Source organism: Blastocystis sp. subtype 4 (assembly GCF_000743755.1).
Source record: "Blastocystis sp. subtype 4 strain WR1 chromosome Unknown seqid_0066, whole genome shotgun sequence".
Classification (NCBI taxonomy): Eukaryota; class Bigyra; order Opalinata; family Blastocystidae; genus Blastocystis; species Blastocystis sp. subtype 4.
In genome coordinates, this window is record NW_014569481.1 from 136 (window position 1) to 15,568 (window position 15,433).

At 41.1% G+C, this 15,433-nt stretch overlaps 5 protein-coding genes across 5 annotated transcripts; 3 read left to right on the top strand and 2 right to left on the bottom strand.

The window, feature by feature from the left end:
• Positions 1 to 294: 294 nt before the first annotated feature.
• On the top strand, positions 295 to 4,673 carry JH06_1533 (hypothetical protein; the record flags this gene model as incomplete). Its single annotated transcript, XM_014672932.1, is given in 8 exon segments — positions 295 to 588; positions 619 to 873; positions 903 to 1,247; positions 1,258 to 1,686; positions 1,717 to 1,876; positions 1,928 to 3,604; positions 3,635 to 3,731; positions 3,764 to 4,673. 8 exon segments carry the CDS (start codon positions 295 to 297, stop codon positions 4,671 to 4,673), a joined length of 4,167 nt encoding a protein of 1,388 aa, XP_014528418.1.
• Positions 4,674 to 4,720: 47 nt separating this feature from the next.
• JH06_1534 (hypothetical protein) lies at positions 4,721 to 6,082 on the bottom strand (the record flags this gene model as incomplete). The annotated part of the gene is made up of 4 exons (XM_014672933.1): positions 4,721 to 5,886; positions 5,933 to 5,967; positions 6,000 to 6,033; positions 6,064 to 6,082. The coding sequence occupies 4 exons, from the start codon at positions 6,080 to 6,082 to the stop codon at positions 4,721 to 4,723; spliced, it is 1,254 nt and encodes a 417-aa protein (XP_014528419.1).
• Positions 6,083 to 6,734: 652 nt separating this feature from the next.
• On the bottom strand, positions 6,735 to 9,214 carry JH06_1535 (hypothetical protein; the record flags this gene model as incomplete). The annotated part of the gene is made up of 8 exons (XM_014672934.1): positions 6,735 to 6,942; positions 6,973 to 7,444; positions 7,475 to 7,556; positions 7,595 to 7,872; positions 7,915 to 8,057; positions 8,088 to 8,719; positions 8,762 to 8,831; positions 8,865 to 9,214. The coding sequence occupies 8 exons, from the start codon at positions 9,212 to 9,214 to the stop codon at positions 6,735 to 6,737; spliced, it is 2,235 nt and encodes a 744-aa protein (XP_014528420.1).
• A 2,866-nt stretch (positions 9,215 to 12,080) lies between these two features.
• JH06_1536 (monoglyceride lipase) lies at positions 12,081 to 13,203 on the top strand (the record flags this gene model as incomplete). The annotated part of the gene is made up of 5 exons (XM_014672935.1): positions 12,081 to 12,192; positions 12,248 to 12,354; positions 12,384 to 12,614; positions 12,645 to 13,033; positions 13,065 to 13,203. The coding sequence occupies 5 exons, from the start codon at positions 12,081 to 12,083 to the stop codon at positions 13,201 to 13,203; spliced, it is 978 nt and encodes a 325-aa protein (XP_014528421.1).
• Positions 13,204 to 13,316: 113 nt separating this feature from the next.
• On the top strand, positions 13,317 to 15,348 carry JH06_1537 (hypothetical protein; the record flags this gene model as incomplete). Its single annotated transcript, XM_014672936.1, has 7 exons — positions 13,317 to 13,463; positions 13,494 to 13,703; positions 13,734 to 14,369; positions 14,400 to 14,515; positions 14,547 to 14,613; positions 14,644 to 15,061; positions 15,092 to 15,348. The coding sequence occupies 7 exons, from the start codon at positions 13,317 to 13,319 to the stop codon at positions 15,346 to 15,348; spliced, it is 1,851 nt and encodes a 616-aa protein (XP_014528422.1).
• Positions 15,349 to 15,433: the final 85 nt, after the last annotated feature.

A 15,433-nucleotide genomic window follows, 5' to 3' on the forward strand; every position in this document is an offset into this window, starting at 1 on the left:
GATAAGCAGTTCCCAGATCCTTCGTGACCTTAGCATCTGCAGTCGACCCAATCACACTCGAACGACATGCAGTGGCTCGAAACGCTCGGCTCAAAGCAGGAGCGCTCTTTCCCATTATTCTGAAAGCGGGCAGCATCTCTAAAACCATTACAAATTAACAGAACCAGTCCATACCTCGTACAAACGATAAATAAACAAACGAATAGGGTTGACAGAAATACAGCCGATTTTATTGAATCTAGACGGTTGAGTATTTTCATTTTTCTAGATTGGATATTGGATTCTTCAAACGGAATGGATGCAACCGGGACAGAAGAGAACAAACAAGAGTCGGATGTCCTGCAAAACTCAAGCCGTTTAATGGATCTATCTTTATTTGAAATTGCCTATGGTAAGCAGATCCGGTATCTTGCAGATGGATCAAAGTTGAGTTCTTTTGTGTCAAATCAGGAGATTTTGGAGAATGATCTACCCGTAACAAGTCGCATAAAATCGAAAATCATGAAGCCAAGACAGAAACTCAATGCTTCTCTAGAATCAGGGTGTTGGATGTATAAACTGCAGCAAGCAAGTGTATCAAAAAACAAAGTATTCAAGTGTTGATTTGTTTCATCATAGCTGCAGTTTCAAAAACGTTATCTCTATCTTAAGGACAATATCTTGTACTATGCCCACAAGGAGTTTACACCTGATAATCTTCCCTTTCGATATTCTTCCATCCCATTGAATGCCTATTTGGAGTATCATGAACCATCGGAAATAATGAACTATGATATTCAACGCAATAAATCAATCGATATTCATACAAATGGGAAAACAATTACATTTGTCTCCGATGAGTCATTCACTAATTCTTCGAGTTTTCTCCTTATGGTAGTCATAACTTTCTTTCTAAGAATTAGATCGTGAAGACACTGGATGGAATGCGTGAAATGCTCCATGAGCCTACTGATCCCACGGAATTTGATCGCATGTACATCGAGACATTGAATGCGATTGGAATTCCAGAATCAAAATGGCAAGATATGATTGAAAGAGAATCCCATGAGAAGAAGTGGATGTTGATTGTCCAGAATAAGGAGCGTGTGATTAGTGGTGATGTGCTGGCACAGAAATGTGTTGATCTCTTGAAGTGTGGTGATCTACAAATTACTGAGATCCGTGAATTGAGAACAATCATTGGTACGAGTCCCAAAGTCTTTCTTGAAAAGTTTTATCAGTTAGGAGGATTAGAAGCAATGAAATTGGTACGGATAGAAAGGAGTGTTGATAAATAAGCTAATTCAATCACTTGTTCTCAAAGACGAACATTCAGCAGATGATCTGCTTCTTCTTCAAGAATTTCTTCCTATTGTCAAATCGTTAATTAAAACACGAGAAATCGTGTTATGGGTTCTCAACACCCCTGACTTTGTGTTCATGTTTCTGTTATGTGCATTTCTCAAGCAGGTAGATGTGACAAATGAAGTCTTTGAAGATTTGGGAATCATGTGTCAGACTCCAGAAGGTCATGAACAAGTTCTGATGGCATTTGATACTCTGATGCTGTATGCTCAGGAGAAAATTCGATTTCAAACAACCGTGGCTCTTCTCAATACTGCTTCAGATGTGGAGGTTGTAACAACAATCCTGGTCTTCTTCAACGTGCTTCTATCAACCACTCCAAATATTGCTCAACGTTTGGCAGTATGATCAATTATTCTGAATGATCGGTAGATATGCAGTGATCTGTTGTCACTGGGATATGCTTCTCTTCAGGAGGACTTGATCAGTCGGTTTGAAACTTCAGCAGATCGAATTGATGCATTGTTTGATGTGTTCACAAAGTCTCTTCATAGTGATCGTGTTGCTGCTACAATAAATGGCGTAGATACGAGTAATGTGGTTGATATGATATGTGTGTGTGTGTGATGATACTGAGTTGTAGTGATTATCCAAAGAGAAGCTCAAGATGGTTGCAACTGGGAGTATTTATGTACTCTCTTGAAGGATCTGTTAACGATTCCACATGACAATCTTGTTGGAAGAATGATGTGGAGATTGATCACAAGAACAGCGAATCGAGTAGTCACAGCCAACATGAAGGAGGACATCGAAACTTTGTCAAATGCTGATCTGTTAGATCTCATTGGAAAGAAACAGATTCTTGATGAGAAGTTTAATGCGATTCGAGATGAAGAATCCAAAGAAGAACAGTTCCGACAGAGGATTCGTGAGCTTCAAGATCAGGTTGATCTTGCTACTGTATCTCATCTCTCTCCAGGAGTCAGTGGAACGAATCACAATCAAACTAAAGTTATTAGTGATTTGATCGCTCAAGTATCAGAGTTCATGGATGTGAAATACATGAGAGATGATCCAACTTATTCCAAATACTTTGCTATGTATGAGAGTGGAGTTCCTCTGGATGAAGTGATATGTTTGTGTCGAAGAGATGGTGTCGATGAACGAGTTGTCCGGGGACCTTCAATCATTCTTACGTTGAAATCTGACTATCAGCAGAAGTCGTTACCACCAAAGCAAACAGAAACAGTTAGTTCAACTGTGACTCCTGCTTCAGATCCAAATAACCCTCGGAATGATCCTGCTCTGAAAAAGTGGTTCAAGCTTTTGGACATGGGGATTCCGAAAGAACACTTGGTTCTGAAGATCCAGGCAGAAGGACTCGATCCTTCGTTTCTGGACTATGAAGGACCTGCTGCTCCTGTTGTGACTCCTGCTTCAGATCCAAATAACCCTCGAAACGATCCTGCTCTGAAGAAGTGGTTCAAGCTCTTGGATATGGGGATTCCGAAAGAACACTTGGTCCCAAAGATCCAGGCAGAAGGACTTGATCCTTCGTTTATTCTGAATGCAGAACCTGTGGGATCCCAACCAGTATCGGAACCGATAGAACGAGAAGTGAAACCCCCTGTAAAGCCTGAAATCAAGCAGCCTGTGAAGAAGGAGGTTTATAATCCACCTAAGCCTAAACGTGAACCTGAAACGAAACTGAAGAATCTGTTCTGGGATCCTGTAGTGGGCGATGCTCTTCGTGAGAGTGTGTGGGAGAAGCTGCATGATGAGAAGGTACAACTGGACTATCCAGAACTGTGTCGTATGTTCCGAGCAAAGGAGAATGCTGTAATGAGTCACATGGGAGGAGCTCTGGATCCATCGATCAAACAACCCACAGAAATGGTCCAGTTGGTAACAGATGAAAAAAGACTTCGAAATGTTGGAATGTCAATAGCACGACTGAAAATGAGCTTCAAGACACTTCGAGAAGACATCGTAAGAGTCGATGATACTGCACTCACTGAAGACATGCTACGTATGCTTATAGAGAATGCTCCTACGGAGGCTGAAGTAAGTCTTGTACAAGGCTATACTGGAAATGTGGATCTGTTGAGTGATGTGGACCGTTTCTTTAAAGAGTTGTCAAATATCCCACTATTATCACAAAGACTGAAATACCTCAATTTTCGGCAAGGATTACGAGAGGATTTAACTGAATTGAAGTTGGACTTTGAAACCTTCCGAATGGCTCTGAGTAACCTATTAAAGAGTTCAAAGCTGACTCAGTTGTTAGAAATGATTCTAGCTGTTGGGAATTATATGAATGGTGAAAGATGGAGGGAAGAATGATTGCTAGGACAATCCAATCGAGGTGGCTATTGGGGATTTCAAGTGGAATTTCTTCCGAAGTTACAAGATACGAAATCAGTGGATAATAAGTCATCATTATTGGAGTACAAAAATCATTACTATTTTTGATATGTAGTTATATCCTTGAATATATGGAAAAGACAGATACATCAAATGGGACCAAATTAGTGACTATTTTGGACGATTTTGCTCTTCTTCAGTCTCTTACATCCAAGGAATTTCATCAATTGGAGAGTAATTTCTTGAAGTTGAAAACGACTTTTGAAGCTGCAGGACGACAAAGAACAGTTCCAAAGTGTGTTCCTGAGGATCGCTATGGACTTGTGATGGGTCAGTTCTATGATGAGAACAAGGAGATGGTGATGAGTGTGGCGGAACTATTAAACAGTGTCAAAGAACTGTTCTCGGATGTGGTACGCAAATTTGGCTGCAATCGCGATATCACAATGAATGATTTAGTGAGTATTTTTGCCACATTCTTCCGTCAGCTGACAGAGCTTCGAGCAGAACTGACAAAACGTCGTGAACTGGAAGCTGAATTGGCTCGTAAGAAGGAGGCAAACGAGGCGATGCAGCGACGACTTCGAGAGGAGACACAACGAAGGAAACAGGGGAAGGAGAATCTGGTAGATGGATACACGACGATGCGAACACTACAGCTCAAAGGAAGAGACCGTTCGAATCATATGCCTGTTGAAGGAATGACAATGGCAACAGTACGTCAGCGAATGATGTTCCGATGTGACAACGATAGCTTCGGTGTAGAATCAACAATGCGATTGGGAAAACCAGGGACACTGCAGCTGAAGGCTCTTCAGAATGCGATTCCTGGAAGCATTTTACAATCACGTCAGTCCTTACGAGTTTCACCAACGCTAATTGATTCTCCTCGCAAAAAGGAGTTGAGTATTCGACAAGATACATTGCGTATCGCTAGAAATCAGTCTCCAACTCGTTTCTTTGATCCTGTAACCTTTTCTGATAGTACTTTATCAACGGAACAACCTCGTTCAGATGAGGATTAGTGATATGACTGTTTGATAGAAGCAATACTCAAATAGGAACAAACATATTACTGAATCACATACAGCTTGCCATCTTCACTTCCACATAACGCAATTCGACGTAATGGACACACAACCATTACACACAATCGTAGCTTACTTAAAGCAGCTGAAGTTATTCCATCTGTCACTGCAACAGGTGACAGATGATACTGCTTCCCACGATTTTCTGGCAGATTCATGTATTCACGTAGATCAAGATCTGTATTGCTCAAGAGGAAATCACCTCCAGCTACAGTCACACCAACATCAGCTCCACAAGCTGTCACACAAATTGTGTGAGCATTTGTGATAGTTGTAAGTCCTGTGTATTCAGCATAGAGCACCGGTTCCTTGGGACCATGCAGCTCCCAAACACAGATCCTTCCATCCACACATGCTGTGATTACATGACGATTACTGATGAACTGCAACTTCGCTACTGCACGTGTATGAGCTTGCCAACGAACTACTGGTGTTCCCATTCTCTGTGAGAGTATATCTACCACACCATTGGTCCAGGCTGCACAGATGAATTGGTCTTCAAGTGTGGTTATGGCACACAATGCAGGTGTGGCTGAACCTTCAGTTGGAGGGGCTACTTGCCTTAAATCTGGTACAAGTGGGAATACGGCACAAAGACGAGCATCATAGAACTTCTGACGCACATCATAACAAATGATTTCATTGGTACGTGTACCACAGAAGATCTGTTGCCACACTGTGGTTCCATTCACTCCCTTGCCAGTCACAGACACAGCACTACTGGTCATACATGTGAATGGTCCCCGCGGGGAATCAACAACACTTAACACGGTTTTTCGTTCATAATCAAAGATCACTAGTTTATCTGAGCAGGAGACCAGCAAAGGGCATGACGATAAGAAGGCCATACTGTGAATATGTGACTGATGAATTCCAAACGAACACACAGGCACCAGAGGCTTGCGATCACTTCGCCACACACTTATACATGGTGTGGTACCTGCTCCTGTATCCATCCCCACTGTCGCAAAAACCGATTCATCCCTGCGGGTTACGATTCCATAGACACATCCTTCATATGCTGATACTGTCAGTTTCATTTGATTCTTCAGCACCACGGCCGAATCCAGATCACTGCGATTGTTCTGAAACCCAGCACTTCCTCCAACCATGTGAATATGGTTTGCAGCAGACCAACAACGGGGAGTCACTATGAATTATGGAATTCCAAAAATCATTACAATTCTTGGCAATACTCGATTTATAGTCCATTGGTGAAGCAATCGTATTTCTAGATGTCAGAAATCAAAGGTATTTTTGTACTCGACAGGAATAACCTTGAAATCTGTATCAGGTTCTATGGATTATTCCTTGGCCTCACTTGTACCTCTCAATAGTTCCAGCATCTGGAATGAGTACACTGATAAACTTGGATCCATTCGTTGTCTTTGGAAGACTGTTTGTTCTTTCACTCGTATAAGAAGTGCTCTCAACAGAGCTTGTGATTCAGAGTGAGATCGATAGAAACCATGGAGTTTCGTGAAGAATGATTGAAGGTCTTGATACAGGACCTCTTCTTGTGTTTGTTGAGGGAGTCTGGCTGCAAGATCAAAGAACAGTGTGATCAAAGAGAAGAGAAGGGATAAATTCGCGTGAATAACTGGAATATCAGAAAAAGTAAGTAATATGTACGATAAGAATCATCTGTTTGAACAGGAAGGTAGAGGTTGTGAAGGAGGTCAGCAAGACGAGGTGGCTTACATTGAATTAGGTTGTACTGAAGCATTCGTGCTGAGAAGAAGGGTTGAACCGACCGAATCACTTCCAGAATTTCAGTTACACACATAGCAGCCTGCGTACTCTTCAATGTAGGTGTGGAGGAAGAAGGAGGAACCATAGCCAGAAGCGAATAAGCCTTTGGAAGGAGATGAGCAAGTGTGATGGCTATGTATCATTAGAATGAATTGTTTGAACAGAGAATGGCTTCTGGTGTGACATATGGAAGAATATGAATGAGAGTTTGAGCTGAAGGGCTGAGTGAAGGATTGAACAGCGTATCTAGTGAGAAGATAAGGAAGAGTATGTACTTTCAGGATAAGCTTGCATGAACGCTGTTCGTTTGAATCCTATATTGCCAGTCTTCAAGGTTACCGTAGGGAGAATGTAACGAGTAGCAAGAGCTGATCCTAAGAAACGAGGCGAACTCACTAATGTAAGGGCTGAAACAAGGGAATCAGTCACTTCAGGAGGTGTTTGAGGTGAGAAACTACAGATAAATCACTGTAAGAACTAGGACAGCTGTTCCATGAACAGAGGAAGAAGACCTTTTAAGAATTGCATACTCCCAACACATCCAAATATCTTACCACAGACATTACGTTCACAGACACTCATCAGAGGATCGTAGTTCTTCATTTGAAGGGATCCTTCTAATAGCTCCAATAACACAGGAAGCAAGAGTTGAGACACTTGTTCTTCATGTAGTGACGAAGCAATACGAGTCCAGAGAGTAACAAAGGTGTGAGTGAGGTTATGAAGTGATGGAGAATGCATGATGTCGGTCAGAATTCGACGTAAGAGAGGCAAGATGAGAGGGATTTCATCTGTCGTGACTGATGTGAGAGTATGAATGAGTTTGGTCATATCCACAGCATTGTGGTCTGATACGAGAGTATGAAGATAGTATCCAAAGACTCGATAGATACGAAATAGTGATGGATCAAACGGTACCATACTTGGCTTCACATGCAATGCATTACGAGAAGTATCTGATTGTGAAGTTTTCTTTCAAATCTTACCTGTAATCAATGCATTCTCAGCTAATGCAAGCATATCTGGGCGTTTCATTGGATCCAAATCTAACATCACAGTTACAAGTGACTAGGTATCATATGATAATTATATCCTCTCACACGAACAGGTTCAGGTAACACCTCCAATCCATTTAACAATCCTTCTTTCTGATACCATTGTAAGGATAGACGTGTAAACAGAGGCTGGAATGCGAACAGTTCAAAGATTACACAACCCAGACGAAACACGTCAGCTCGCTTCATGGCTTCTCCATTCAGTGGATGTCCATCCAGCTCCTCTGGAGCCAAATAACAGGGAGCTAAGAGCAGTTCATAGCGACGAGTGAAGGCCTTAGTTCCATACTCATTCTGAAGACGGTGATTCTCTCGTGTTTGTGAGAAGTCTACGAGTTATGTTCTTACCAAAACAGCACTCAGCTCAATACGATTATTCTGCTCGAAACGACGCGTTACCTCCTGACCCTTGTTTGGTACCAGTTCTGATACAGGATCTGATTGAGGTACTTCTGATCTATGAGGAGTTGAGACTGTACCAAAATCAACATCACGCCCAGAGAAAAAGGCAGTTCTAGAAATTAGTCCCTATTTCTGGAATGACAGTCTTCGGGATCGCTTTCTCTTGGCAGCTTCATGTAATGGTTTCAGTTCCTTGGGTGTTTCTGGAGTGACCATTACAACCTCACTGGGTACTTCAGTGGGAGTCACTAGATGAGTTGTTGTTGGAGGAGGAGATGTTTCAGCTGAAGAGATAGACTGAGTAGGAGGAACTTCAAGAGGGAGAGCATCTATCGAATCATTAGGAGTCACTTCATAGGATTCAGGGACTGAAGAACTCGTAGACTTGACAGATCGCATATGTGAAGCAGGAGCATGAGAGAGTGTGGTTAAGACGCCTTGATAAGTATCTTTAAGGATATCAGTTCGAGTTTGTGTCTCTACTTGAGTGAAAATATCCCTTCCTCTTCCATTCTTCATTCGCTGTGGATGTGGAACTGTGAATAACTGAACAAACCCAGGATTTTTGGTAAGACCAGTAACTCCTTCTTGTTTAAGAGGAACATTCTTAGCGTCAATAGCAGCCTGACCAGAGAGCTGATAACCAAAATTTAGGTTGATCCACAAGTGGAGATGTGTACTCACATAGTCACTTTCTAACATCTGTCGATGCCAAGCAACAAACTCTGTAGGAGTAGGACACCATGAAGGTAACTCTGTTGTTAATTGGATCCTCTAATCCCTACCCATATCTTCCATTGAATCATGAACACTCACAAACACAGATGGGTCTGTGTAATACTCAGGAATGCATTCGTCAGGTGTCCATTCATATAATCGAGGCATACTATAAATTATACCCCACTCAAATACCTCTTACTTTCCAGGGTATTCTTTTGCTTGGAAATTACTTCGTACAACACTTTTTAAAAGAGATACAGGCATTCGACGAGCCATATAAATCGCATACGTGAGTTCAGAAAGAGATTCACTGAGATGGTGTTTAGGGACACTGTGCTGAAAAGTCACATCTAACTGACTATCACCTTTGTTCATACGGAACTTGCTAATCGTGAAATCACGCCATCCACCTGTAGGACTGGTGAAGTCACAAACCCATGGCATAATACTGTGGAAGTTACTGTCATCCATTCGTCGACCTGCTGCCTCGTTCAGACACATCACATACTCGAAGTTGCTTAACCGTCCATATACCCACTCTGATGTCATCAATTCTAACTCCAATGCTGCAGAAGACAAACTTTGAGGAATGACCTGAATTTTGGGCAAGGTTGGGAGTGGCATAAATAACCACAAATTCTCTGTGAGGATGATGGAATCAGGAGTCAGAGAAGGAACATACACTCCATGAGAATGAAGAAATGCAATCACTTGAATTAGCTGATAAAGAATAAAAGTTTGGATAATAGTATTCCCTCCATCTAGTTGAAGTAAATGACGGTTGTATTTGAGAACTGTTGCTAATGTGTATGGATAATATTCACTTATCTGGAGTTAGAATGCAAAGAAAAATAGTACTGTGAACACGGTATCCTTAATGCAAAGAATACACTTCATCGGTAATAAATTGAGATGCTTTGATTTGATTGGTGTTGAAAGATAAGTAGGAAGCTATCCATCACTCTATAGTAGTCAATCTAACCTTCTGAGGGATGTCTTCTGGATCTGCCAAATCCACCTGTTCCCCGTGGAATACAATCACTTTTCCTTCTGTATCTGTTGGTAGTTCAGTCGTTGAATACAATGCAGAGATTAATTCCTTAAGATTCTAGATCAGTAGCAAGTAAGATTCGTACAGACGGAGGATCCAACTCGGAAGCTGAAGTATCTTGTTTCATCTCTTCACAATCATCCTATCTCCTTACCATCTTCTTAATAATCCTACATCATCTTTCATAAGATCAGTCATGATATGATAGATATCCTCTGTTGGATTCAAGTAACTTGAATCATTGGATGGATTTGAATCTCGTGGGGGTTGAGAATCCTTCAAATTATCAGAACTAAACAATCTTACAGGTACTTGCTTATAGCGTTGAAGATAATTAAACATTTCATCTTTGTTCTTATCTATAGCATTTACCGTATAATCTTCTGCTATCGATACTACCAAATCACAAACTGTAACACAATAATACAATCAGGATATTGCCCCTTAATATCCTCCTGGTCAAACTAACAGGAATCAGAACAATCAAGATTCAATACCATAATATGGACTTTGCGACCTTTCGACAGGTTATAGTCCGGAAGAGCATACTGGATACCGAGATTATCCTTGAGCAAACTCTTAATATTCTCGATATCTTCCTTTTGGTAAAAGAGATAACTCATTCTTGGAACTGAATGTGTTTTGATCTATACAGATTAGATTGATACGATGTTGCAGTACCAAGATTCACCGCAATACACGTTTCTTTTCCAAGAAAGTGCCAAATTATCGGTTGATTCATAGTGCCGTTTTTTATGAAACTCCCATAAGTGTTTTTAAACAAATCAGAGTATTCTTAATGTACATAAGTGACGTTAACATTCTCATTCTCGACGGTACTGTCGAAATAACCCTGATTCATATCGTTGATCATTTGGGAGGACAAATCAACATAACTATTATCTGCATGTTGGGCCTCTTCACGAGTTGCTGTTGGTTGCACAGTACTTGGAATTGTAGAGTCGACAATGACAATATGTGCTTTAGGATCGATCGGAACAGAAGGTTTTTTAGACTTCTCTTTTTTAGACTTTTTAGATGGTTTTGTAGGCTTGGTAGGGAGATTGTGAGGATTTTCTTCTTGTTCTTCAACCAGCTTGTTTTCCGATTCTTCAACAGGTCTTTCAACTTCCTCAACCTGGTTAACCTCTTCAACGGGTCCTTCCGTTGTCCTAAGATCATCTCGTTGCTCTTCCTCTGGAAACTGTCGTTCCGAGTTGTCTCTGGTTACTCTCACAACTTCTTCAGCACCTTGTACACTTACTCCAATATTTTCACACACTTGAGCTTCCTGGACCACAACCGCATGCTGCTCACCCCAGGCAGAGTCCATCGCAGCTTCTTCGTCATCGAGAACATCTCGATGAATCAGTACAACTCCTTCCGAAGCAGGAACATTAGGATGAATACCTAAATCCAGTTCCTCTTCTTGCACGGGAGCATCACCTTGGATATCAGTCACTAATACAGGCATTGCATCCGCAGCCAAAGGCAACAATCCCAAAGGTTTGGAAATTTGCGTTCTCTGTTTGTCAGCTTCGAGAATCTGATCCATGCTAATCATGTATTTGTCTCCATTAATTCGTTTGATTAGATCTTCCACACTCAGAATCTCTTCTTGATTTGCTACTAACTGGACATGGGTTCCTTCATTAGAAACCTCGAAATCTCGTTTCAAGGAAGAATAGGACAAACTACCTATATATCAAGAACAGGAAACAAGAAAACCAAAGAGAACGAATAACGGTGACATGATAGTACTAACCCATGATAGAATAACACAGACTAAATAACACGCAGCAAATCCACTTGTGTAATGACGAAAAGCTGTTGCAACCCAACAACTACCGAGAATATCCCAAACAATTCCCCCAAGGAGAATGAGATAATAGAAATAAGCAACAGGATGAGTCAGAAGAATGTGGACGATAAACCTAGAATAACAAGAAATCACTAAAACTACATAGTTTCTTCCTTTCTCGAGTACTTTCCCTTCGACTTCACAACCGTCCAACATAATCCCATCACTGTGAGAAATTGAATGCAATTCAAAATACCTCGGACCTTATTAATGAAAAGATCGCAAATTCTCTACCAGCAACCATGCAGCAGCAGGAAAGGGAGCACTCTTCACCAAATTCATGCTACCAAAAACGATAAACACAGGACCTGCTCCCATATCTAGAATCAGTGTTGCTAGAAAGGCAGTTAAGAGAAGCCTATCCATTGGGATCTCCAATCGATTCTAACCCTTTCTTCATCGTCTCGAGGCAAATAGTTAACCAAGAAAGTTCCGATCAAATCGCAAGAACGGTTTTATGACAGTTTTCGCATCTTCGTTTGGATCCATTTCACTAATTTGAAATGGGGCTTTCTTTCCTTGATATTCTTGGATATATATGTATTGCTTTGGTCTTAATCAAAGTATGGTATTTATTGTCGTTATCATCTCCAGTTGTTGTGCCTGCTTGTACGGGTATGTAATCCAAGCCAACAGAACAGTTTAGATTGTTGTAGAGCATCATGTATAGACACCCGCTCATCTGCTCCTTGTGAATCGCTTCAATACTGTTATTGGATGAACAAAGACCGGATGTGGTTATATTACAATCACTGGGAATGCAAGAGTGCTCCAAAAGTAGGATTTGAGTTCTCATTTCAGTAAAGGCGATTATGCTTTTATGTCATGGTATCTGTGAACATTCTGGACGCTATGGGGGCCTAGCGAGGAATTATACTTCCAAAGGAATTGAGATATATGCTCTTGATCATCGAGGTCATGGCCGTAGTGATGGATATCGTAACTACATTAACTCCATGTCAGATGTGATCCAGGATAGTTGTGATTTCTTGGAGTACATTCATAACCTACACCCATCTCTTCCAATCATTGTTATGGTAGATTCGTTATCGTTATTTTGATTTTAGGGTCATTCCATGGGTGGAATGATAGCCATCAGTGTCACCTATCGAATGAAGCACCTTGTAAAGGCTGGGGTGTATTCTGCTCCTGCTCTTATGATTCAGCCTGCATTAGAACGTCTTTATGGCTTGGTGAACTGCATTCAGGCACTTTTCCCAAAGTTGCCAGTCTCTCGGTTGGGTGGAGCTGAATTATGTCACAATCCCGTGATTATTGAAGATTATGAGAATGATATTCTGAATACACCTGGTAAGAAGAAGCCAGTGCCTGCTCGAACTGCGATCCAATTATATAAGGGAATTCAGGCAGCCAATGAATACGCAACAGACTTCACCACTCCATTCTTACTGATGCAGGGTGCCGAAGATTCCGTGTGTCTTCCTCAAGGCGCCAAGTAGATATATGTAGTAGTTATTATAAAATAGGGGATTTGTAAAGAATGCGTTATCGAAGGATAAAGAACTGAAGATGTGGGATGGATTGTATCATGAAATTATGAATGAAGTGAATGGAGAAGAAGTAATGAACTATGGAGTTAATTGGATTCTGGCACATCTGGATTAACATGAAGTTGTTTGTTAATAGGATAATAGGTGAGAATTTAGTATGACAAAATTTGGTTGTTTTATGGAATGACGTAATTGTCATATCCAGTTCAAGCTCAGGATTTCAAGGATATGCCATTGCATTTATATTCCAAATCCGTAGTGGATATTGTATTTGGAGAGGGACCACTTGGTTTTGTGATTGGGAAGAATGAGGAAAACTTTTCTCTATTAAAGAATTTTGATACAAAGGAAGATGGGACGCGTCCTCCTCTTGAAGTAGAAATGGATTAAAGTAATAATCGGAAGGGTTGCGGGGCAGTTCATAAAGGGGACTACATCATTGCAGTAAATGGAGAATCTGTTGTCTTTATGGGTCCAAAAGAAGTAAAAAGCAGACTGAAAAAGTCGAGTCGTCCCATGACGGTTCGTTTTGCTCGTCCATGTAGCAAGTCTCACTACAAGACGATAGTATCTCCAGAAGGCGAGAAAAAGACTCAAATGTGGTCCACTCAAGATGTAGGAATCATATAACATTGTTACTGAAAGATATACCTTCCCGTCCGTTCATACAACATTGCAGGAATGAACAGTTACTTTATCACTCTCCGTGAGTCCGATTCTATGGAACAGAAGGCTCTAACCCCGATCTATCGAAACGGTCCTCTATTTGAGTGCGACATTCGAGAAGCAGCATATAACGGGCTGAGTAATCAAAAAGATCGGTCCAATATTTGGAAGATGCTTCTTCATTCCTATCCCTATCAACCATCGAAATGGGAAGACAAACGTAAGGAGAATTTAGAAACATACATGACATTTGTGAATGAATTCATCGTATCCAAGAATGCCTTGTATGGCAAAGAAAAGTGTTTACTGGTTCCAAACCCTCTTGACAGCAGTTGGAAACGCTCAGCTGATTACAATCCAGAGGATGATGATGGTATTAGTAATGAGAGTAAGTGGTCACGGGAATTCGGTGATTCTGAAATGCGTGAGATTATCTGGAAAGATACTCTGCGTACTTACAGTGATATTGCATTCTTCAATTCCTATAACAAGGAAGTGATTGCAAGAATGCTGTTTGTGTTTGGTAAACTCAATCGAGGCGTCCAATATGTTCAAGGAATGAATGAACTAGTAGCTCCTTTGTTATATGTGTTTGCAGAAAGTGAGATGGAGAATGTAAGATAGGATGATCATTCTGACGTCCAGATGGAAATGGAAGTATCACGTGAAGTTGAAGCAGATACCTTCTTTGCTTTCAATAACCTGATGTCGGAGACCAAAGATCTTTTTATTCAACAGATGGATTCCAGTACTTCCGGTCTGTTTCTCTCTCTTCTTTTAACTCACTTCTAGACGAGGCGTTCTCGAAGAACTTCATTCGTATCTTGAGAGACATGTCCCTAGAGCAGCTGCTCAGTTGGTATAACATGATCTCATCCATCATGCATAGAATGCTCTTCAAGTGGATCCTCAGTTTTATGCAGTACGATGGCTAACAACACTATTTGCCAGAGAGTTCCCGCTCACAGACACCTTCCGTGTATGGGACTCATTATTAGCTGATCCTGCTCGTTTTATGCTCATGTACTGTATTGGGGCTGCGATGATCGAACACATCGAGGAATCACTACTCCAAGCCGACTTTGCTGGAATCATGAACCTGTTGCAACAATACCAACCTCCAGAAGTGAGTGAACTATTGAAGACTGCAGATACGATACGACAAAGTGCCCTTTGTCCTCCAGAAGAGAAGAAGGGACGTGATCTGAAACAGATGGGTGCAGATTTGGCAGGAGGGATGGGAGATCAGGTCAGAAAGGGTTGGAATATGATGAAGACAAAAGGTCTACCGTTCTTGTCAAAGATTGGTAGGAGATGGATGAAGGAATGTGATGTAGCTCAAGATACGAAAATGAAGGTAGCGAGTATGAGTAAGGAGGTGAGTGATACAGTAAATCAGAAATTGAAGGAACGGAAGGACAATGATGAAACTGCTGATGAAAAGAAGAAAAAGAAGAAAAAGCATTCCCATGAAAAGAAATCGTTAAAGAAGAGTGAAACGAACGAATCAGAGGAATCAGAGACAGAAGAAAAGCCCAAATCAAAGGAAACGGAGGAGGAAACGGAAGAAGATGAAGAGGTTGCCTATTTGTAGAATTGTTTGTTAATTGTCTGCAAAACACTTTTCTTTTCTTTTGAGTTTTTCCTATGGGAGTATGATTGGAATTGCTTCTAAATAG